Below are 23,842 nucleotides of genomic sequence, written 5' to 3' on the forward strand. Positions count from 1 at the left end.
AACCGCCATAGGCATCAGTAAGTAAAACTATACGACTGTAAAACTATATAGAACTATATATAACCGTACAACTGTCAAACTGGCAATGCCAAAGGCATCAGCAAGTAAAACTATACGACTGTAAAACTATATAGAACTATATATAACCGTACAACTGTCAAACTGGCAACCGCCATAGACATCAGTAAGTAAAACTATACGGCTGTAAAACTATATAGAACTATATATAACCGTACAGCTGTCAAACTGGCAACCGCCATAGGCATCAGTAAGTAAAACTATACGACTGTAAAACTATATAGAACTATATATAACCGTACAACTGTCAAACTGGCAAACGCCATAGGCATCAGTAAGTAAAACTATACGACTGTAAAACTATATAGAACTATATATAACCGTACAACTGTCAAACTGGCAACCGCCATAGACATCAGTAAGTAAAACTATACGGCTGTAAAACTATATAGAACTATATATAACCGTACAACTGTCAAACTGGCAACCACCATAGGCATCAGTAAGTAAAACTATACGACTGTAAAACTATATAGAACTATATATAACCGTACAACTGTCAAACTGGCAACCGCCATAGGCATCAGTAAGTAAAACTATACGACTGTAAAACTATATAGAACTATATATAACCGTACAACTGTCAAACTGGCAACCGCCATAGGCATCAGTAAGTAAAACTATACGACTGTAAAACTATATAGAACTATATATAACCGTACAACTGTCAAACTGGCAAACGCCATAGGCATCAGTAAGTAAAACTATACGACTGTAAAACTATATAGAACTATATATAACCGTACAACTGTCAAACTGGCAACCGCCATAGATATCAATAAGTAAAACTATACGACTGTAAAACTATATAGAACTATATATAACCGTACAACTGTCAAACTGGCAACCGCCATAGACATCAGTAAGTAAAACTATACGACTGTAAAACTATATAGAACTATATATAACCGTACAACTGTCAAACTGGCAACCGCCATAGGCATCAGTAAGTAAAACTATACGACTGTAAAACTATATAGAACTATATATAACCGTACAACTGTCAAACTGGCAACCGCCATAGACATCAATAAGTAAAACTATACGACTGTAAAACTATATAGAACCATATATAACCGTACAACTGTCAAACTGGCAACCGCCATAGGCATCAGTAAGTAAAACTATACGACTGTAAAACTATATAGAACCATATATAACCGTACAACTGTCAAACTGGCAACCGCCATAGGCATCAGTAAGTAAAACTATACGACTGTAAAACTATATAGAACCATATATAACCGTACAACTGTCAAACTGGCAACCGCCATATGCATCAGTAAGTAAAACTATACGACTGTAAAACTATATAGAACCATATATAACCGTACAACTGTCAAACTGGCAACCGCCATAGGCATCAGTAAGTAAAACTATACGACTGTAAAACTATATAGAACCATATATAACCGTACAACTGTCAAACTGGCAACCGCCATAGGCATCAGTAAGTAAAACTATACGACTGTAAAACTATATAGAACTATATATAACCGTACAACTGTCAAACTGGCAACTGCCATAGGCATCAGTAAGTAAAACTATACGACTGTAAAACTATATAGAACTATATATAACCGTACAACTGTCAAACTGGCAACCGCCATAGACATCAGTAAGTAAAACTATATGACTGTAAAACTATATAGAACCATATATGACCGTACAACTGTCAAACTGGCAAACGCCATAGGCATCAGTAAGTAAAACTATACGACTGTAAAACTATATAGAACCATATATAACCGTACAACTGTCAAACTGGCAACCGCCATAGGCATCAGTAAGTAAAACTATACGACCGTAAAACTATATAGAACCATATATAACCGTACAACTGTCAAACTGGCAACCGCCATAGGCATCAGTAAGTAAAACTATACGACTGTAAAACTATATAGAACTATATATAACCGTACAACTGTCAAACTGGCAACCGCCATAGGCATCAGTAAGTAAAACTATACGACTGTAAAACTATATAGAACTATATATAACCGTACAACTGTCAAACTGGCAACCGCCATAGGACATCAGTAAGTAAAACTATACGACTGTAAAACTATATAGAACTATATATAACCGTACAACTGTCAAACTGGCAACCGCCATAGGCATCAGTAAGTAAAACTATACGACTGTAAAACTATATAGAACTATATATAACCGTACAACTGTCAAACTGGCAACCGCCATAGACATCAGTAAGTAAAACTATACGACTGTAAAACTATATAGAACTATATATAACCGTACAAATGTCAAACTGGAAAACGCCATAGACATCAATAAGTAAAACTATACGACTGTAAAACTATATAGAACTATATATAACTGTACAACTGGCAAACTGGCAAATGCCATAGGCATCAGTAAGTAAAACCTGCGTGAAGTTGGCCCCCCACCCAACGAAAATCTCTGGATAAATATTCTCATTCGTTTGTGCTTCGTTAGTGCTGGTTTGTGCAGTTAAAATTTTCGTTTGTGCTATCATAGTTATCGAGTTATTAACAGTTCTTTTATAGGTCATTCTGAGGTCACCCAGCCACCCACTTGCTCCAAAATTAACCGAAGTGGTGGCGTTTGTTTGTGCTTCGTTAGTGCTGGTTTGTGCAATTAAAATTGTCATTTGTGCTGTTATGGTTTTATAGATATAACCAGATTTATTTTCAGCTGATGATGTCAGTCAACCCCAGCCCCCCTTGCTACAAATTCACCCGAAATGGACTTTCACTTTGTTTATGGAGCTAAAGTTGCACTGGATTACACATTGCTTTTACTCTGTTAAAGCTCTACCGTATGATGTGGCATTTCTACACTTTTCTTTTGTCATCTTAAAATGCTCCTAATAAGTGTGTGTCAAACTAAAATGTAAAAGAAATTCACCAGGTATTGAAACTCAAAAATGTTTAATTCTCACATATTTCTAATAACAGTCTGACCAATCATTTTAGTCGGTCCTAATAAAATAATTTGCCGAACCTGGCTGAGCCTCCTGTCAATCATCCATTATGGCCGTCCAGCATCCGATCCATTATCGCCACCTCACATCCGATATGTGTCCCTCTGAATCTGACGCTTCACTGGTGCTGCTTCTCCTGTCTCTGACCACAGTCTACTGACCACTGACCACAGTCTACTGTCTAGGATGTGTTTGGATAGAACTGACATGCACATGTGGAAGGGAAAAAACGGATTTATGAACAGAAACGACAACTGAGGGGCACAAACGGGAGTCTGTTGAATGAAGGATGGAGATAAAAGTCTGGAAGTCAGCTGTACTGGACTGAACAGGTCTGCATAAAGCTCAGCTTTTCTGATGGTGGGACTCATACAGGTACATGTACATGGTGTCACACATGTAAGATGATGTAAGATGATAATTGTATGGACTATGAAACTTCAAATGTTCACAGAAAATTTGCGGAGGCCGCGCGTTCACAGTGCGCGCCCATCCCCTGGGCACCACAGTGAAGACCCTGACCCAGTACTGCACAGACCAGGTCTACTGATGGAACAGGTCTACTGATGGAACAGGAGCCGCGGGCCCGCGGCAGGTGGATGATGCATCTGATTACTGAGGGAGGGGTCCGCGGACACGCCAAAACGGACTGGACCTCCACCTGTGCTTCCTCCTCCGTTTCCATTGCGCATCAGGAGAGGAGGAGAGAGGAGGAGGAGCCTCAGAGCTCAGGCAGAGGGGAAGGGGGGGGGGCTTTGGAGGGAGGCGGGTTGTTCATGTTCAAACTTTTACTAAGTGCTGTGAGAAATGCCACATCAGTGGGTAGAGCTTTAATCACAGCTGTCATGATGGTCTTACCTGATCATAACTTCTTGATGCCTCTTCCTTGTTTACCTGGTTAAGTTGTCCTGTCAGCAATGTTTGAAATTTCAATAAAAGGGCAATGCAAAGCAAGCGTTTTGTTCAGTAGTTCTGTTCCCAATTTATTTAAGTGAAGTATCATGGGCTACACTTTACAAATGTTCCACTAGTGGGAGCTCCACAGGTTTGACCCTGTAGCACACCTGTGAAAGAAAAGTTACTGCTGCAGGAAATTCACCTCTAATATTGTAGGTTTTTACAAGCTTTAGCTTCTCAGCACAATTTACAACCCTCTGCAAAATCAGATTTCTGGCCAATGTAAGTAAAATGTTTCAAAAATGAGTTAGCAGAATATTGACTCAAAAATTGCTCACAAAATATTGCTAATGTAGTAAAGTACAATGCTCAGTGACTGAGAATCTTCATTTATACTAACATTTTCACATTGGACACTTAGATTTGCAAATGCTCAAAGATCTTAATATAATATAATCACTGATAGAAAAATAAAGGCAATAATTTAAGTGATCAACATTAATTATATTTGTGTTCTTAAACTAGATGCCCAAAAAACCTACAGTGGACAAAGATACCATTTTTGCAGTTCTCTGCACATGGAAAGAGGCCATACTCCAAAATGGAAACATAGCCACTGTATGGACAGAGATGAGTGAGCAGCTGGGAAATAAAATCTCTGCAAAGGCCCTGTGCACCTTTGTTAAATTAAACAGACACAACGTCTGGTCAACTTTAGGCTTCAGTCATCACACAAGTGATCCTGAAACTGATGACACAGGCTCTGAGTCAGGTTCCCTTTCTCATGGACGAACAGATTATCAGACTTTTCAACTCAATGTTCCTTTTGACAAATGGAGAGAATTTATTCCGGAAAAGGCTGAGTACAACGACAAATATTCTCAAACTAAAAAAAGACAATATACCATTTTGAAGCCTGGCACCTGGACTCATGTGATAAATGAGCAGATTTGGACAGCAGTGAAAAGTCCTTGCACATTTATTTATAAAAGAGCCAAGGTCTACCCATCAGTCTCCAACAATTATATTGAAATCAGAGGCTACTGCAAAGAGTGTCATGGATATCTTGACATAATGTGAGAGAGAGTCAGCAATTAACAGCCCAATGATGTTCAAATGTTGCATCAAGAACACTGATGACTCCCTCCACACTGGCTGTTTGAAACGTTACATGTCTGGAAACATGCGGGTGCAGATAGCCAGAGAACTATGCGAAGGCAGGATGGAACCCCATGTATGGCGGGCATCACAGGCGAAGAAGCTGATGGACTTTGGAGATCCCAAACCAAGCCACTGACCTAATTTGGCCACACTACGCAAAGCAAAACGAGAGAGAAATGATTTGGAATTAGGTGACAAAGATCCCATTTTGTCTTTGCAGTTAACATACAGTGCACCTCATGGTAGTAGCATTAAAGACATTGGACTGGACAAGTTTTTCTGTCACTACTGGAGTCAAACACAAATACACATGTACAAGACCTGATTACAGAAAACTTACTCGACAGTATGTTTCGATGCAGCTGGCTCAGTACTGAGGAAACTGGTGGGACCAAATGGCTCGTCTGGCCATATCTTCCTGTATCAGGGAGTTCTGACAGGGCTGAACAGCTCAAGTGTCCCAGTGGTGCAAATGTTGTCAGAGAAGCATGATGTTCATGCAGTCACACAGTGGCTGACAGAATGGATTCGTGCAGGTGCACCTGTTCCAAAAGAGGTTGTGAGTGATTTTTCTCTGGCCATTCTGGGAGCTCTGGTCAAGGCTTTTACCCCTCTCCCTGATCTGAAGACCTACATCAATGAATGCTTTCATGTACTACTTGGGAAGCAATCTGCAAAACTACCACCTTGTTTTGTTAGGATTGATGTTGCACACTGCATCAAGATGGCCTGCCAGTGGGACTGCCTGAAAAAGAAAACACATCGCATTAAAGATTTCTTTGTAAGGTCAATTGCACAGCTTCTTAAGTCACAATCGTTGGAACATGCAAAGGAACTTATACGTGCTATCACTATTGTGGCATTCAGTGAAGCAGAGGGTAATGACAGTTCTGGAGCCCCACTCACATCAGAAAGGTGCAAGAAATACCTGAAAGCTCAAATTGCAGAAGAATTTGTCACCATTCCAGAAGAAAAGGGCGAGGGACAGGAACAAGCGGATGCATGTAATCAGATCCAGACAAACGTCCGACTGTGGGTGACAGAAATATGTGAGGAGAGCAGGTCACTTGCCATGGCTAATGGGGATGGAGATAACATCCACTACCTCCCTGAGATCATTCCCCATGTAACCAGACTTGTAAGTTACTCACCACTCTGGACAGGAATAATGGTCCGTCTCTTCAGAAGCAGCAACATCACTGCAAGCTCAGCTGCTGTTGAAGCCGAGTTCAAAAACCTCAAAAACAGGCTTTTTAAGCATGAAAATTTACCAATTTGGGTGGATCGATTCATAGCTCGTCATCTTACTTTCATCGAAGGAAACATGAATTTGTTCTACAAAAGAGAAAAGTGAGGAGAATGCAGCTGTTGCTACAATGAGTGTCACAGGAGTCCCCCTGTATCTACTACCGTCCACATCAAACAAAACTGTAAAACAGATGCTTACCCTTGTGTGGAATCTGCCGCTGCTACAAACGTTCATCCAGCAGATGAGGACACTGTTGAAAACTGGAGAGGCTTAGTGGTTCCACCCAAAAAAAGGAAGATGAGTTCCTACGTCTCTCCTTGTACAGAATGGCTACATGCAGATACTGTACATCTGTGAGACAGAAGACAGTTAAAGTGCAATTGTTAAAAAATGGAAACCATCAACAGCCTGTTAAATGTGGCAAATGAAGAGTGTGTGTGCTGAACACCTGTGCATCTGATACACTGTCAGAGTTTATGTGGTGCTTTCTGTGACAGCCTTTCTTTTCAAAACATTGTTAGCAGCAACGAATCTGACAACCACCTCCTCCAGCTGGTGAAAGCCATCGCCACACAGGGCGTGACCCAACAGATCTGTGTACAGAGGGCAGAACTACTGAGGGCAATATTCAAAACTGTCCAGCTGAAGTCTGGAGCCATCCAAGTGGAGGCACAGTGCCACATCTGTGCTGTAGTGGAGAGAACAATGAGGAGTCTTCCAAGTGTGTATTTCACCAAACAGTGTTCCTCACACTACTGCAGTCTCAGCAAACAAAGCACAAGGGAGCTTGTGTTTGTTTCCACTTCCACTGCTGTCCTGCACACTTCTGCCATGGCTCATCTTGGGACCGCCGTGGAACGAAGACTCGGCCCTCCTGAGTCTCCTGCCTCAGACCGATCCAAAGTGCATCTCATTGTCCTCCTGCATTCAAAAATGAAGACCTCCATACAGGAAAGTGCTGTGTGCAGGCGTGGTTCCTCACACCTACAGTCTGGGAGAATTCATGTGGACTGACACTGACCTTGGCAGCCACTTCACAGCTCCTCCACCAACTCCACTACAGCTGCACAGAGAATTCCCTTTAAGTGAATTTCCCTCCGCTCTGGTGCTCCAAGGAACCACATTTACCTTGAGGGCAGTCGTTGCTTTCCAGGGCGGCGTGACCCAAGATGCTCTTGGACATTATGTGTCATACTGCAAAAGGACTGCATGTATGTGGGAGATGTATGATGACCTGGAAGTGGAGTGAAAACTGCCTCAGAAAATACCAGAATATGCCCACATGCTGTGTTCTACACAAAACAGTCATCAGTTCACTGCGTCATTTAACTCATTTGCAGGATTATTTTATTATTTCCTACTTTTTAGTACAATTCATGCTTGTAAATATCCTTTTAAAATCCTTACTTAAGTTCATAGTTCATGTTCATATTTTGTGTATTCCTGTTTAAAATCCAGCTGTTTTTATGTTCTATTTTGCACATAAAGTCAGTGCTACAAACCTACGTTGTTTTTATTCATGCAGTCATCAGCTTCAAATTCATGTTTGTATCCATCTATAGATGTACATGCATATATCTGTAAACATATACATGTATTTGATCCATCTACAGCTTTATTGTTTGTAGGCAGTGCTGGGCAGTAGTGCATTCCTAGTAATATTACTGTAATTAAATTACTTTTTTTCCAGTACTAAAGGAGGTTTGGTGCTCACTCCTTGAAGAAACACATTTTCTGCTCAGAGGTTTGAGAAGCTTCTGCTAATGAGATCCAATCACTGTTTCACTTATGAACATTAAGGCCCTGCTAAATGTTTCACTGCAAAGACAAACCAAATGTTAAACACCCTTCTTATATCACCTTCTACAGTTTGTTCTATGAGCTGATCTGTGCTGTTTTTATGTGGGCCAATGCAGAAAGTATTACTTTAAAACTCAGAAGAGAGTTCCTTCATTTGCATTTTTTGTTTACATGTATATTATTCAGTCCATTCCATACTGTGTCCCATCAGCTGATGAAACACTGCAGTGTTTACAACTCTAGGTTTTCTTCTGCACAGTTAAGCTCATGGAATGTTTAAAGAAAATAAAACAAGGTGTGTTTAGTTCCCTGAGGAATAATCTGTTCAACATCAGTTTTTAAGGACAGAAAATATCTAGTAACTTAAAAGCAATGAAACTAATTCTTTTAGCTACAAAGTAATAAGTAAAGTAACATAATTAAATTTTAAATGAGTGATAAATGAAATGTAAGTTATTACACATTGTTAGTAACTTCACTGTTTGCAAGTGCATCCTAAAATACTCATATTTGTTCTTATTCTGTCCACTTTAGCTACCTGTAAACCAATAATTATACCATAATACAATTATACCAACTAATCACTCCAATAATTACTGTTTAGCACAATAACCTAAAACAGCTGTTACCAAAAATATCGTGTGTAGCCGAGCAGTTTGTCACAGCACAGACACACAAATGTAGAAGGAAACTGAACATGAACCAAAAACACTGGTAGAGCTAACTGATCTGATGACGAGCATATCCTTGCATCATTTTTTTCTATAGTCACAAACCAAGAAAAACACATACAAATATTTAGCTGCAGTTCTGGTTCAGGGTGACATCCCAAGAGCTCGACTGGTTTGACTGGAGGAGGAGTGAAAAACACCCGAACAGACAGAAGCAGGAGAAAAAAGACCAGTGTGGAGCACAACTTATTCTATTGAATCTGTTTGTGTTTCACCTGTTGTTAATGCATTTGGATGAGTGGGAAACACGGACCAAACCATTTCTTGTGGTTAACTTGGAGGGGGACGGGGTTAGTGCTAAAACCTCAACAAAACTTTAAACGGCACTAACCAGCACTAACGAAGCACAAACAAACACAACCATCTCCACTCAGTTTAGAGGAAGAGGGCGCTGTGTGATGTCATTGGCTGAAAATAAATCTTGTAATATCTATAAAGCCATAACAGCACAAACGACAATTTTAACGGCACTAACCAGGCACTAACGAAACACAAAAAAACGCCACCATTTCCACTCAGTTTAGAGGAAGTGTGGGGCTGGCTGACCTCAGAATGACCTTTCAAAGAATTGTTAATAACTCAATGACCTTAATAGTACAAACAAAAATTTTAACAGCACTAACCAGCACTAACGACGCAAAAACAAACACCACCATTTCTGCTCGATTTAGAGGAAGTGGGGGGGGGCTGCGTGATGTTATCGGCTGAAAATAAATCTGGTTATATCTATAAAACCATAACAGCACAAACAACCATTTTAACTGCACAAACCAGCACTAACGAAGCACAAACAAATGAGAATATTTATCCAGAGATTTTCGTTGGGTGGGGGGGCAACTTCACACAGGTGTAAATAAAGCTATATGACTTTAAAACTATATATATATATATATATATATATATATATATATATATATATATATATATATATATAACTCTAACTAACATACTAACTAACCTACTAGCAAACCTACTAACAAAAATACTAACTAACCTACTAACAAACATAAACATACAAACCAAAATAGTAACTAACCTATTAACTACCATACTAACACACTAACCAACAGACTAACTAACATACTAACTACCAAACTAACTAACACACTAACTAACCTATTAACTAACATACTAACACACTAACTAACATACTAACTACCAAACTAACTAACACACTAACTAACCTATTAACTAACACACTAACCAACATACTAACTAAAATACTATATAATATACTAACTAATCTACTAACTAAAATACTAACTAACCTATTAAAATACTAACTAACCTACTGACATGCTAACCAACATAATAACTAACCTACTAACTAACATACTAATTAGCATACTGACATACTAACCAACATAACTAACCTACTAACTAACTTACTGACATACTAACCAACATAATAACTAACCTACTAACTAACATACTAACTAACATACTGACATACTAACCAACATAACTGACCTACTAACTAACATACTAACTAACGTACTGACATACTAACCAACATAACTGACCTACTAACTAACTTACTGACATACTAACCAACATAATAACTAACCTACTAACTAACATACTAACTAATATACTGACATACTAACCAACATAACTAACCTACTAACTAACTTACTGACATACTAACCAACATAATAACTAACCTACTAACTAACATACTAACTAATATACTGACATACTAACCAACATAACTAACCTACTAACTAACATACTAACTAACGTACTGACATGCTAACCTACATAATAACTAACCTACTAACTAACATACTGACATACTAACCAACATAACTAACCTACTAACTAACATACTAACTAACATACTGACATGCCAACCTACAAAATAACTAACCTACTAACTAACATACTGACATACTAACCAACATAACTAACCTACTAACTAACATACTAACTAACATACTGACATACTAACCAACATAATAACTAACCTACTAACTAACATACTAACTACTCTACTAACATACTAACCAACATACTAACTAACCTGCTAACATACTAACACACTAACATACTAACCAACATCACTAACCTACTAACTAACATACTAACTAACATACTGACATACTAACCAACATAATACCTAACCTACTAACTAACATACTAAGTACTCTACTAACATACTAACCAACATACTAACTAACCTGCTAACATACTAACACACTAACCAACATCACTAACCTACTAACTAACCTACTAACTAACATACTGACATACTAACCAACATAAATAACCTACTAACTAACATACTAACTAACATACTGACATACTAACCTACATAATAACTAACCTACTAACTAACATACTGACATACTAACCAACATAACTGACCTACTAACTAACATACTAACTAACATACTGACATACTAACCAACATAACTAACCTACTAACTTACTGACATAAAAAAACAACATAATAACTAACCTACTAACTAACATACTAACTAATATACTGACATACTAACCAACATAACTAACCTACTAACTAACATACTAACTAACGTACTGACATGCTAACCTACATAACTAACCTACTAACTAACATACTGACATACTAACCAACATAACTAACCTACTAACATACTAATGTACTGACATGCCAACCTACATAATAACTAACCTACTAACTAACATACTGACATACTAACCAACATAACTAACCTACTAACTAACATACTAACTAACATACTGACATACTAACCAACATAATAACTAACCTACTAACATACTAACTACTCTACTAAAATACTAACCAACATACTAACTAACCTGCTAACATACTAACACACTAACATACTAACTAACATCACTAACCTACTAACTAACATACTAACTAACGTACTGACATGCTAACCTACATAACTAACCTACTAACTAACATACTGACATACTAACCAACATAAATAACCTACTAACTAACATACTAACTAACATACTGACATACTAACCAACATAATAACTAACCTACTAACTAACCTACTAACGACTCTACTAACATACTAACCAACATACTAACTAACCTGCTAACATACTAACACACTAACATACTAACCAACATCACTAACCTACTAACTAACATACTAACTAACATACTGACATGCTAACCTACATAATAACTAACCTACTAACTAACATACTGACATACTAACCAACATAACTAACCTACTAACTAACCTACTAACTAACATACTGACATACTAACCAACATAACTAACCTACTAACTAACATACTAACTAACATACTGACATACTAACCAACATAACTGACCTACTAACTAACATACTAACTAACATACTGACATACTAACCAACATAACTAACCTACTAACTAACCTACTAACTAACATACTGACATACTAACCAACATAACTAACCTACTACCATACTAACATACTGACATACTAACCAACATAACTAACCTACTAACTAACCTACTAACTAACATACTGACATACTAACCAACATAACTAACCTACTAACTAACATACTGACATACTAACCAACATAACTAACCTACTAACTAACATACTGACATACTAACCAACATAAATAACCTACTAACTAACATACTAACTAACATACTGACAAACTAACCAACATAATAACTAACCTACTAACTAACATACTAACTACTCTACTAACATACTAACCAACATACTAACTAACCTGCTAACATACTAACACATTAACATACTAACCAACATAACTAACATACTAACTAACATACTGACATGCTAACCTACATAATAACTAACCTACTAACTAACATACTGACATACTAACCAACATAACTAACCTACTAACTAACATACTAACTAACATACTGACATACTAACCAACATAACTAACCTACTAACTAACATACTGACATACTAACCAACATAATAACTAACCTACTAACCTACTAACTAACATACTAACTAACCTGCTAACATACTAACACACTAACCAACCCCTACCCACTAATAACAGGGTGTGTGTGTGTCTCTCTCTCTCTCCCCCCCCCCACAGCCTCTGTCATGTATCTGAACTGTATGAGTGTTACTTGGTCGACTCGTCTGCAGATCTTCCTCACCTTCTGTAAACTGTTGGCCATCGCAGTCATCATCATCCCAGGAATGTACCAGCTGTTTAAAGGTACCACACCATATGTGCCAGCTGTTTAAAGGTACCACACCATATGTGCCAGCTGTTCAAAGGTACCACACCATATGCGCCAGCTGTTCAAAGGTACCACACTATAGGCACCAGCTGTTTAAAGGTACCACACCATATGTACCAGCTGTTCAAAGGTACCACACCATATGTGCCAGCTGTTTAAAGGTACCACACCATATGTGCCAGCTGTTCAAAGATACCACACTATAGGTACCAGCTGTTTAAAGGTACCACACCATATGTACCAGCTGTTTAAAGGTACCACACCATATGTGCCAGCTGTTTAAAGGTACCACACCATATGTGCCAGCTGTTTAAAGGTACCACACCATATGTATTAGCTTTTCAGAGGTACCACACCATATGTGCCAGCTGTTTAAAGGTACCACACCATAGGTACCAGCTGTTTAAAGGTACCACACCATATGTACCAGCTGTTTAAAGGTACCACACCATATGTGCCAGCTGTTTAAAGGTACCACACCATATGTACCAGCTTTTTAAAGGTACCACACCATATGTGCCAGCTGTTCAAAGGTACCACACCATATGTACCAGCTGTTTAAAGGTACCACACCATATGTACCAGCTGTTCAAAGGTACCACACTATATGTACCAGCTTTTCAAAGTTACCACACCATATGTACCAGCTGTTTAAAGGTACCACACCATATGTACCAGCTGTTTAAAGGTACCACACCATATGTGTCAGCTGTTTAAAGGTACCACACCATATGTACCAGCTGTTTAAAGGTACCACACCATATGTGCCAGCTGATTAAAGGTACCACACCATATGTGCCAGCTGTTTAAAGGTACCACACCATATGTGCCAGCTGTTTAAAGGTACCACACCATATGTATTAGCTGTTCAAAGGTACCACACCATATGTGCCAGCTGTTTAAAGGTACCACACCATAGGTACCAGCTTTTTAAAGGTACCACACCATATGTACCAGCTTTTTAAAGGTACCACACCATATGTACCAGCTGTTCAAAGGTACCACACCATATGTGCCAGCTATTCAAAGGTACCACACTATAGGTACCAGCTGTTTAAAGGTACCACACCATATGTACCAGCTGTTTAAAGGTACCAATCCATATGTGTCAGCTGTTTAAAGGTACTACACCATATGTGCCAGCTGCTCAAAGGTACCACACCATATGTACAAGCTGTTCAAAGGTACCACACCATATGTACCAGCTGTTTAAAGGTACCACACCATATGTGCCAGCTGTTTAAAGGTACCACACCATATTTGCCAGCTGTTTAAAGGTACCACACCATATGTGTCAGCTGTTTAAAGGTACCACACCATATGTACCAGCTGTTCAAAGGTACCACACCATATGTGCCAGCTGTTTAAAGGTACCACCCAATATGTACCAGCTTTTTAAAGGTACCACACCATATGCACCAGCTGCTCAAAGGTACCACACCATATGTACCAGCTGTTTAAAAGTACCACACCATATGTGCCAGCTTTTCAAAGGTACCACACCATATGTGACAGCTGTTTAAAGGTACCACACCATATGTACCAGCTGTTTAAAGGTACCACACCATATGTGTCAGCTGTTCAAAGGTACCACATCATATGTACCAGCTGTTTAAAGGTACCACACCATATGTACCAGTTTTTCAAAGGTACCACACCATATGTGCCAGGTGTTTAAAGGTACCACACCATATGTACCAGCTTTTCAAAGGTACCACACCATATGTGCCAGCTGTTTAAAGGTACCACACCATATGTATTAGCTTTTCAGAGGTACCACACCATATGTGCCAGCTGTTTAAAGGTACCACACCATAGGTACCAGCTGTTTAAAGGTACCACACCATATGTACCAGCTGTTTAAAGGTACCACACCATATGTGCCAGCTGTTTAAAGGTACCACACCATATGTACCAGCTTTTTAAAGGTACCACACCATATGTGCCAGCTGTTCAAAGGTACCACACCATATGTACCAGCTGTTTAAAGGTACCACACCATATGTACCAGCTGTTCAAAGGTACCACACTATATGTACCAGCTTTTCAAAGTTACCACACCATATGTACCAGCTGTTTAAAGGTACCACACCATATGTACCAGCTGTTTAAAGGTACCACACCATATGTGTCAGCTGTTTAAAGGTACCACACCATATGTACCAGCTGTTTAAAGGTACCACACCATATGTGCCAGCTGATTAAAGGTACCACACCATATGTGCCAGCTGTTTAAAGGTACCACACCATATGTGCCAGCTGTTTAAAGGTACCACACCATATGTATTAGCTGTTCAAAGGTACCACACCATATGTGCCAGCTGTTTAAAGGTACCACACCATAGGTACCAGCTTTTTAAAGGTACCACACCATATGTACCAGCTTTTTAAAGGTACCACACCACATGTACCAGCTGTTCAACGGTACCACACCATATGTGCCAGCTATTCAAAGGTACCACACTATAGGTACCAGCTGTTTAAAGGTACCACACCATATGTACCAGCTGTTTAAAGGTACCAATCCATATGTGCCAGCTGTTTAAAGGTACTACACCATATGTGCCAGCTGCTCAAAGGTACCACACCATATGTACAAGCTGTTCAAAGGTACCACACCATATGTACCAGCTGTTTAAAGGTACCACACCATATGTACCAGCTGTTCAAAGGTACCACACCATATGTGCCAGCTGTTTAAAGGTACCACCCAATATGTACCAGCTTTTTAAAGGTACCACACCATATGCACCAGCTGCTCAAAGGTACCACACCATATGTACCAGCTGTTTAAAAGTACCACACCATATGTGCCAGCTTTTCAAAGGTACCACACGATATGTGACAGCTGTTTAAAGGTACCACACCATATTTGTCAGCTGTTCAAAGGTACCACATCATATGTACCAGCTGTTTAAAGGTACCACACCATATGTACCAGCTTTTCAAAGGTACCACACCATATGTGCCAGGTGTTTAAAGGTACCACACCATATGTACCAGCTTTTCAAAGGTACCACACCATATGTGCCAGCTGTTTAAAGGTACCACACCATATGTGCCAGCTGTTTAAAGGTACCACACCATATGTACCAGCTTTTCAAAGGTACCACACCATATGTACCAGCTTTTTAAAGGTACCACACCATATGTGCCAGCTGTTTAAAGGTACCACACCACATGTGCCAGCTGTTTAAAGGTACCACACCATATGTACCAGCTGTTTAATGGTACTACACCATATGTACCAGCTTTTTAAAGGTACCACACCATATGTGCCAGCTGTTTAAAGGTACCACACCATATGTACCAGCTTTTTAAAGGTACGACACCATATGTACCAGCTGTTTAAAGGTACCACACCATATGTGCCAGCTGTTCAAAGGTACCACACCATATGCACCAGCTGTTCAAAGGTACCACACCATATGTACCAGCTGTTCAAAGGTACCACACCATATGTACCAGCTGTTCAAAGGTACCACACCATATGTACCAGCTGTTTAAAGGTACCACACCATATGTGCCAGCTGTTCAAAGGTACCACACCATATTTACCAGCTGTTTTAAGGTACCACACCATATGTACCAGCTGTTTAAAGGTACCACACCATAGGTACCAGCTTTTTAAAGGTACCACACCGTCATCTTCATCCCCTTCATCATCTTCTTCATCTTCATCATCCTCTCAGCTGTAGGGCTTGTTTCCTGTTGCATCATCAGTCTGCTTTTGTGTAACTGATATTCAGGAACATTCTAGTCCTTCACACAGAATCGTCAGCTGAATAATCAACCCTTTCTTTGGGTCACAACAACAACAGCACCGTGCTGGCTTAGGTTTAGACTTAGGGTCAGGGTTAAGGTTAGGCTGAGTAGTAAACAGACCAGGGCTCACAGATGTTCACAGATGTTCACAGATGTTCACAGTTCAAACACATCACAGCAGGTTCACTTCAGAAACACGGTGTCGGGAGTCCCTTCAGTAGAACAGACTGATGAAGAAAAAAAAAAAAAAAAGAACAGACCAGGAGAACAAAGAACACACCAGAGATAAAGCAATCCTAACATTTTGGTTATACATCACTTCTTCAGTTCATGTTTCATCTTTTTAACTTCCTGTTTCATCTTTTTCATGTTTGTTTGGTTTGTTTTTTCAGGACAGACGTCCAACTTCATTAATGCCTTTGACATGACTCATGTTCAGATATCTGGGATGCCTCTGGCCTTTTACTCTGGGATGTACGCATACTGCTGGATGGTACGAGTGGACACACACACACACACACACACACACATATATATATATATATATATATATATATATATATATATATATATATATATATATATATATATATATATAGTGGCATGTTTGCTGCAGTGCATTATGGGTAATGGGTACTATGTTGTAAATGTGTTATTTTTATGCTCAAAAATTCAGCTGGGTTATTGTGTTAGCACTAGTTTTGACTTAATATGTGTATGGTAATGCTTATTGGACTTTTTGTTTATTTTTTCTGTATTTTTGTAATTTGTAAAGTTGCACCCTGAGTGAGAGCCACTGGCAGAGCAATGGCTATCCTGCTGTGATTGTTCCAGTTTTGATCTTCCTGCCTGTCAAATTAAAAGCACATCTTGTGCGCTTACCTGACACTGAGCTAGCTTCCTACCAATCTTCCACCCATGCTACATTGGTGTCAGAAGTGGGATCCTGACATGGCAGAGATAATCAAAGAGATTGAGGAGTTCATGACCCAGCTGGAAATAGCTGGAGGAGCACGCCCAAAAACATGTCAAAGGACACCCAGAGACAGTGCACCCAGCGGACGGCCTGACGGGTCCAGTGGTGTCCATCCGAAGGAAAAGCCTCGTCTATGGATGGGCCCACAGTTAGCTGAACCACAGGCCAATGTGATGACAAATGAGGGCACCAAGCAAAGCACCATAAAGCTGCCACGGTACAATGGGGAGGAGCCACCTGACACCTACATCATCCAGGCACAGTTGGCAGCCCAAGTTAATGGCCGGTCCACAGAAGAAGTGGCAGTACATGTGGCCCTCTCCCTGGAGGGCAAAGCCCTACAGATCCTGACTGATCTGCAACCAAAAGAGCAGCTCACCTGGTTAGCCATCCAGGGGGCACTTCAGCATCGCTTTGGCCGCTGTATTGACACTGAGGGTGCTAGAGACAAGCTGTACAGCCGTCGATGCAGAAAGGGAGAAGGGTTAGGTGCCTACCTTGCTGATATACAACGCTATGCACGACAGGGCTATCCAACGTTTGACCCTGCTGCACAGGAAGAGCTGGCCCTCCAGGCTTTTATACGTGGACTCCAGCCAGAGCGCCTTCAAGAGCACATCCGACTAGCCTCCCCCAGAACCGTGTCTGCAGCGTTGAGAGAAGCTGAACGGGTAGAACTGGTCCTGGCTTCAGAAGAGCACTCCTTTGCCAGGGTATGCCAGTCTCACCCTGCAGACAGTGAGGGGAGTGGTGAGGAGGGGGAGGCTCGTCAAGCTGTTGTCTTGTCCCCAAGGCGTCCCCGGTGGGCTCCCAAGCAAACAGCACGGTGCTCATCAGAGGGGTGTTATCGGTGTGGGAAGCCTGGCCACATCGCACGCTACCATCCAGCTCCGACCCCAAAGAGTCCAGCACCACAGCCAAAATTAAACTAGAGTGGGGTGGCATAACAGGGGAACTGCCATCCTCAAAAGCTGAACCTTCCCCTACACCATGAGTGGGTCGTTTGGGCCATACCACAGGACTCTATCTAGACTGTTCAATCACTGGTGTCAACTGCAGAGCCTTAGTGGATACTGGATCCACCATCTCCTTGGTCCGGACTGGGATGTTGCCAGGAACAGGCCTACTGAAACCTCGAGGTTGGGCCACAACCAGGAAGTCCATTGTCACAGTGACAGGTCAGCATGCCAGAATGCAGGGGGTGAAGAGTCTCTCTGTGACTGTTACCAGCCATAATGTCAGTCATAAGTTCTGGCTCGCTGACATCCAAGATGCCTGCATCATTGGTTTGGACCTGTTGTCTGCATGGGGTGCTGTGGTGGATGTTCCCAGGGCCACACTATACCTGGGTTCAGAAGCAATAGCTCTCCACACTGTCGGCAATGAAGGTGCTTTCTGCATGTCTGTGATCAACCAGGACCCCCCCCACATCAGTGGTGACCAGTGGGGATGTAGTTCCACTAACAAAAGAGTTTGTCAGAAGAGCTCCTGAGACCATTAGTACTGCTGTTGTACCCCCAGCAGTTGAGTATGGCTCACCATCCCCACTGGCGCCTTCTCCTGAGACGCAGCAATCCATTGAGGACTTGTATCATCGCAGCTGTGTGGGGTTGAACCAAGACCAGCAGTGTCAGCTACGAGAGCTCCTAGACCAGTTCACCGACATCTTTGCAGCTAGGGACATGGATTGCACCCATACCAACCTGGTACAGCACCACATTGACACTGGGAATGCCCCACCAATCCGACTCCATCCCCACCGCATGCCATTTGTCAAAAGAGCGGCAGCTGAGGAGAAGATAAGAGAAATGGCAGCAGCAGGTGTCATTGAGCCATCCTGCAGTCCCTGGGCATCCCCTATGGTCATGGGGAAGAAGAAAGACCTCTCATGGCGGCCCTGTGTTGACTTCCGCCACCTCAACGCTGTCACCAGGAAAGACTCCTACCCCCTGCCTAGGATCGACGATGCCCTCGACTATATTGCTGGTTCCCGTTGGTTCTGTTCCCTCGACCTCCGCAGTGGCTATTGGCAGGTGGAATTGGCTCCAGAGGACTGGCCGAAGATGGCTTTCACCATTGGCCAGGGACTGTGGCAGTTTAAGGTGATGCCATTCGGCCTCTGCAACGCCCCTGCCACCTTTGAGCGCTTGATGGAGAGGGTGTTGGCTGACATCCCCCGGACCCGCTGCGTTGTGTACCTGGATGACCTTCTGGTGCATTCTGCGGGTTTTGAGGCAGCGCTAGACAACTTGAGGGAAGTGTTCCAAGCAATCCGACAAGCCCGCCTCCGACTCAACCCAAAGAAGTGCCATCTCTTCCACAGAGAGACTGCTTTCCTGGGTCATGTGGTCAGTGCAGCAGGAGTATCCACTGATCCTGCTAAGGTCACGGCAGTAAGGGACTGGCCGGTACCACGAAATGTCAAAGAGCTACGGAGCTTCCTGGGTCTAGCTTCCTACTATCGCCGGTAGATACCCGGTTTTGCTACCATTGCCAGTCCCTTGCATCAGCTGACCCAAAAGGAGCAGGTGTTCAAAATGAGCGAAGACTGTTCCCAGGCCTTTACCCAGCTCCAGGCAGACCTTGTCAGGGCTCCAGTGCTGGCGTATCCTGACCTCCAGAGGCCTTTCATCCTTGACACTGATGCCAGCAATGTGGGCCTTGGAGCAGTTCTGTCCCAGGAGGGGGAGCAGGGAGAGCAGGTCATTGCCTACTTCAGCCGCTCTTTCTCCCGGCCAGAGAGGAAGTACTGTCACCCGGCCAGAGTTGCTGTCAGTCGTCGCAAGTCTTCGTCATTTCCGGCCATACCTCTATGGACGGAGATTCCTGCTGCGCACTGACCATGCCTCCTTGACCTGGCTCCTCAACTTCAGGGACCCAGAGGGACAGCTGTCCCATTGGCTGGAGACGTTACAAGAGTTTGACTTCGAGATCCGCCATCGGGCTGGCCGTCTCCATGCCAATGCAGATTCTCTGTCATGCCGTCCCTGTGAGAAAGAGGAATGTCGGTATTGCCTGTGTGAAGAGGAGCGGGATACTACAGTCCTGAGGGTGGCTGCACTTCAGGACACCTCCTCTGGCCGTGTCAACAAGTCTGGACCATCTGTGACAGCAGATGACAACAGTTATGAAGGCCTTGATCGACAAGGACTTCAGCGCTCCCAGAGCCAAGACTCTGTTCTCGCAAGGGTCCAGGCTTGGGTGGGGGCAGGCCAGAGACCAGCATGGACAGAAGTGTCAGCGCTGGATACTGAGACCAAGGCCCTCTATTCACAGTGGGCTAACCTTTCCAGCCACAACGGTCTCCTCTATCGTTGTTGGCAGTCTCCTGGGAATGACAGAGCTATCTCCCAACTCCTGGTGCCCCACTGCCTGCGTCCCAAAGTGCTCCAGCTTGTTCATGGTTCAGTGGGGTCAGGCCATTTCGGCGTCAGCAACACCCTCCTTCGACTACGTTCCAGATTCTACTGGCCGGGATGTCATCAAGATGTGGAGCTCCATGTCCATCGATGTGACACCTGCACTGCTCAAAAGGGTCCACCTCATCGCTCACATGCTCCCTTGCAGCAGTATCAGGTGGGGGCTCCCATGGAGCGAGTAGCAATGGATGTGTTGGGTCCATTTCCCACCACCGACCAGGGTAACCGTTATGTCCTGGTCGCAATGGACTACTTCACCAAGTGGCCTGAGGTGTATGCTGTTCCAGATCAGAGTGCTGTGACTACTGCTGAACATCTGGTGAACAAGATGTTCTGCCGCTTTGGAGCCCCAGAAGAGCTACACAGTGACCAGGGTCGGAATTTCGAGGCCCAAGTGTTCCAGGAAGTCTGCAAGCAGCTGGGTATTAAGAAGACACGGACTACACCACTGCATCCTCAGAGTGATGGGTTGGTTGAACGGTTTAACCATACCCTGGCCACCCAGCTAGCCATCCTGACCAGTCGCCAGCAACGGGACTGGGACCTGCATCTTCCACTGGTCCTGTGGGCATATCGGACAGCAGTGCAGGAGTCAACAAGGTGCACCCCAGCAGCTCTCATGTTCGGGCGAGAGCTCAGAACGCCGGTGGATTTAGTGTTTGGCCCTGCTCCTGAGCCAGAGGTAGTTGGTGAACCTGGGCTGGACTACCTTTTCAACCTTCGTGAACGGCTCAGGAAGGTGCATGAGATGACCAGAGAATCCCTCAAGGATGCAGGGCTCTGTCAGAAACGGGCCTACGATACCCGGTCTCAGGTCAATGTGTACACCCCAGGGGCACAGGTGTGGGTTTACTGTCTTGAGCGAAAGAAGGGCCTTTCACCAAAATTAATGTCCTATTGGGTGGGACCATGTACAGTGATGGATAGACTGTCTGATGTCGTCTACAGAGTGCAGATTTCTCAGAAGAACAGGAATGTGGTGCTCCACTGCGACCGGCTTGCTCCGTACCAGCCCATGGCCTCAACTGCACCCGAGGCAGACACTTCCAGACAGGGTCCAGTGGTCCTGCATCAGCCATCGGAGACTCCCAAGAGTCCACCTACATGAGCACGGCACCAAGGCTGACTTCCTCAGCATTTGAGAGACTTTGTGGTTGCTGGGGACAGCTAACCAGCTGGGTGGGGGCAGTGTGGCATGTTTGCCACAGTGCATTATGGGTAATGGGTACTATGTTGTAAATGTGTTATTTTTATGCTCAAAAATTCAGCGGGGTTATTGTGTTAGTACTAGTTTTGACTTAATATGTGTATGGCAATGCTTATTGGACTTTTTGTTTATTTTTCCTGTATTTTTGTAATTTGTAAAGTTGCACCCTGAGTGAGAGCCACTGGCAGAGCAATGGCTATCCTGCTGTGATTGTTCCAGTTCTGATCTTCCTGCCTGTCAAATTAAAAGCACATCTTGTGCGCTTACCTGACACTGAGCTAACTTCCTACCAATCTTCCACCCATGCTACTATATGTGTATATATATATACACACACACACACACACACACAAAGGGTGGGGAAGCAAAATGTACAATGAACATTTAGTTGTTTTTTTCTCAGCAGGCACTACGTCAGTTGTTTTGAACCCAAACATATACTGATGTCATAATCATACCTAACACTATTATCCATACCTTTTCAGAAACTTTTGCCCATATGAGTAATCAGGAAAGCAAACGTCAAAGAGTGTGTGATTTGCTGAATGCACTCGTCACACCAAAGGAGATTTCAAAAATAGTTGGAGTGTCCATAAAGACTGTTTATAATGGAAAGAAGAGAATGACTATGAGCAAAACTATTACCATAAAGTCTGGAAGATACTATTAAAGAAGAATGGGAGAAGTTGTCACCCCAATATTTGAGGAACACTTGTACAAGTTTCAGGAAACGTGTGAAGGCAAATATTGAGAAAGAAGGAGGACACATAGAATAAAAACATTTTCTATTATGGACATTTTCTTGTGGTAAATAAATTCTCATGACTTTCAATAAGCTAATTGGTCATACACTGTCTTTCAATCCCTGCCTCAAAATATTGTACATTTTGCTTCCCCACCCTGTATTTGGGGGTGCAGCCCAGACAGTATCTACAGTACCCGTGTACCCTAGTTCTTTGGCTTCAGGTCCACAGTGCTTTGGTTCATGTTGCTGTTGTTTATGGTGTTTTTTTGCTTTTTTTTTTTCTTCAAGGTTCTATTTAAACTTTGTAACAGAGGAAATCGAAAACCCTGAGAGGTGAGTTCACTTTATACACACTATGAACATATGCAGAGAGTCCAGATTCTACAGATACTGAAAGCCAGGGTTAGGGTTTACAGACTGTAAACAGGGTTAGGGTTAACAGACTGTAAACAGGGTTAGAGTTAACAGACTGTAAACAGGGTTAGGGTTAAAAGACTGTAAACGGGGTAAGGGTTAACAAACTGTAAACGGGGTTAGGGTTAACTGACTGTAAAAAGGGTTAGGGTTAATAGACTGTAAACGGGGTTAGGGTTAACAAACTGTAAACGGGGTTAGGGTTAACTGACTGTAAACGGGGTTAGGGTTAACAGA

General features: G+C 42.2%; 2 protein-coding genes across 2 annotated transcripts in view; both read left to right on the forward strand.

Annotated features, from left to right (window-relative positions):
- The window catches only part of LOC115416812 (homeobox-containing protein 1-like), a 53,261-nt gene extending 49,963 nt beyond the window's left edge, over nucleotides 1-3,298 (forward strand). Inside the window, exon 7 of the mRNA XM_030130696.1 lies at nucleotides 3,289-3,298. Coding sequence (XP_029986556.1) covers nucleotide 3,289 — 1 coding nt within the window. The 3' untranslated portion in view covers nucleotides 3,290-3,298. The remainder of the gene's footprint in view (nucleotides 1-3,288) is intronic.
- LOC115416813 (cystine/glutamate transporter-like) lies at nucleotides 9-23,536 on the forward strand. Its single transcript, XM_030130697.1, has 4 exons — nucleotides 9-17; nucleotides 12,929-13,054; nucleotides 17,237-17,337; nucleotides 23,480-23,536. Exons 2-4 carry the CDS (start codon nucleotides 12,937-12,939, stop codon nucleotides 23,519-23,521), a joined length of 261 nt encoding a protein of 86 aa, XP_029986557.1. The 5' UTR covers nucleotides 9-17; nucleotides 12,929-12,936; the 3' UTR covers nucleotides 23,522-23,536.
- The last annotated feature ends 306 nt before the right edge of the window (nucleotides 23,537-23,842 follow it).

Source organism: Sphaeramia orbicularis, unplaced genomic scaffold (assembly GCF_902148855.1).
Source record: "Sphaeramia orbicularis unplaced genomic scaffold, fSphaOr1.1, whole genome shotgun sequence".
In the NCBI taxonomy this organism is placed as follows: domain Eukaryota; kingdom Metazoa; phylum Chordata; class Actinopteri; order Kurtiformes; family Apogonidae; genus Sphaeramia; species Sphaeramia orbicularis.

What these genes read in the sequence shown, in the direction of transcription:
- LOC115416813 (XM_030130697.1), top strand. Translation starts at nt 12,937, where the DNA reads ATGTATCTGAACTGTATGAGTGTTACTTGGTCGACTCGTCTGCAGATC. An exon ending in AATGTACCAGCTGTTTAAAG is followed by an intron (nt 13,055 to 17,236) that starts GTACCACACCAT and finishes TTGTTTTTTCAG; the next exon opens with GACAGACGTCCAACTTCATT. An exon ending in TGTACGCATACTGCTGGATG is followed by an intron (nt 17,338 to 23,479) that starts GTACGAGTGGAC and finishes TTTTTCTTCAAG; the next exon opens with GTTCTATTTAAACTTTGTAA.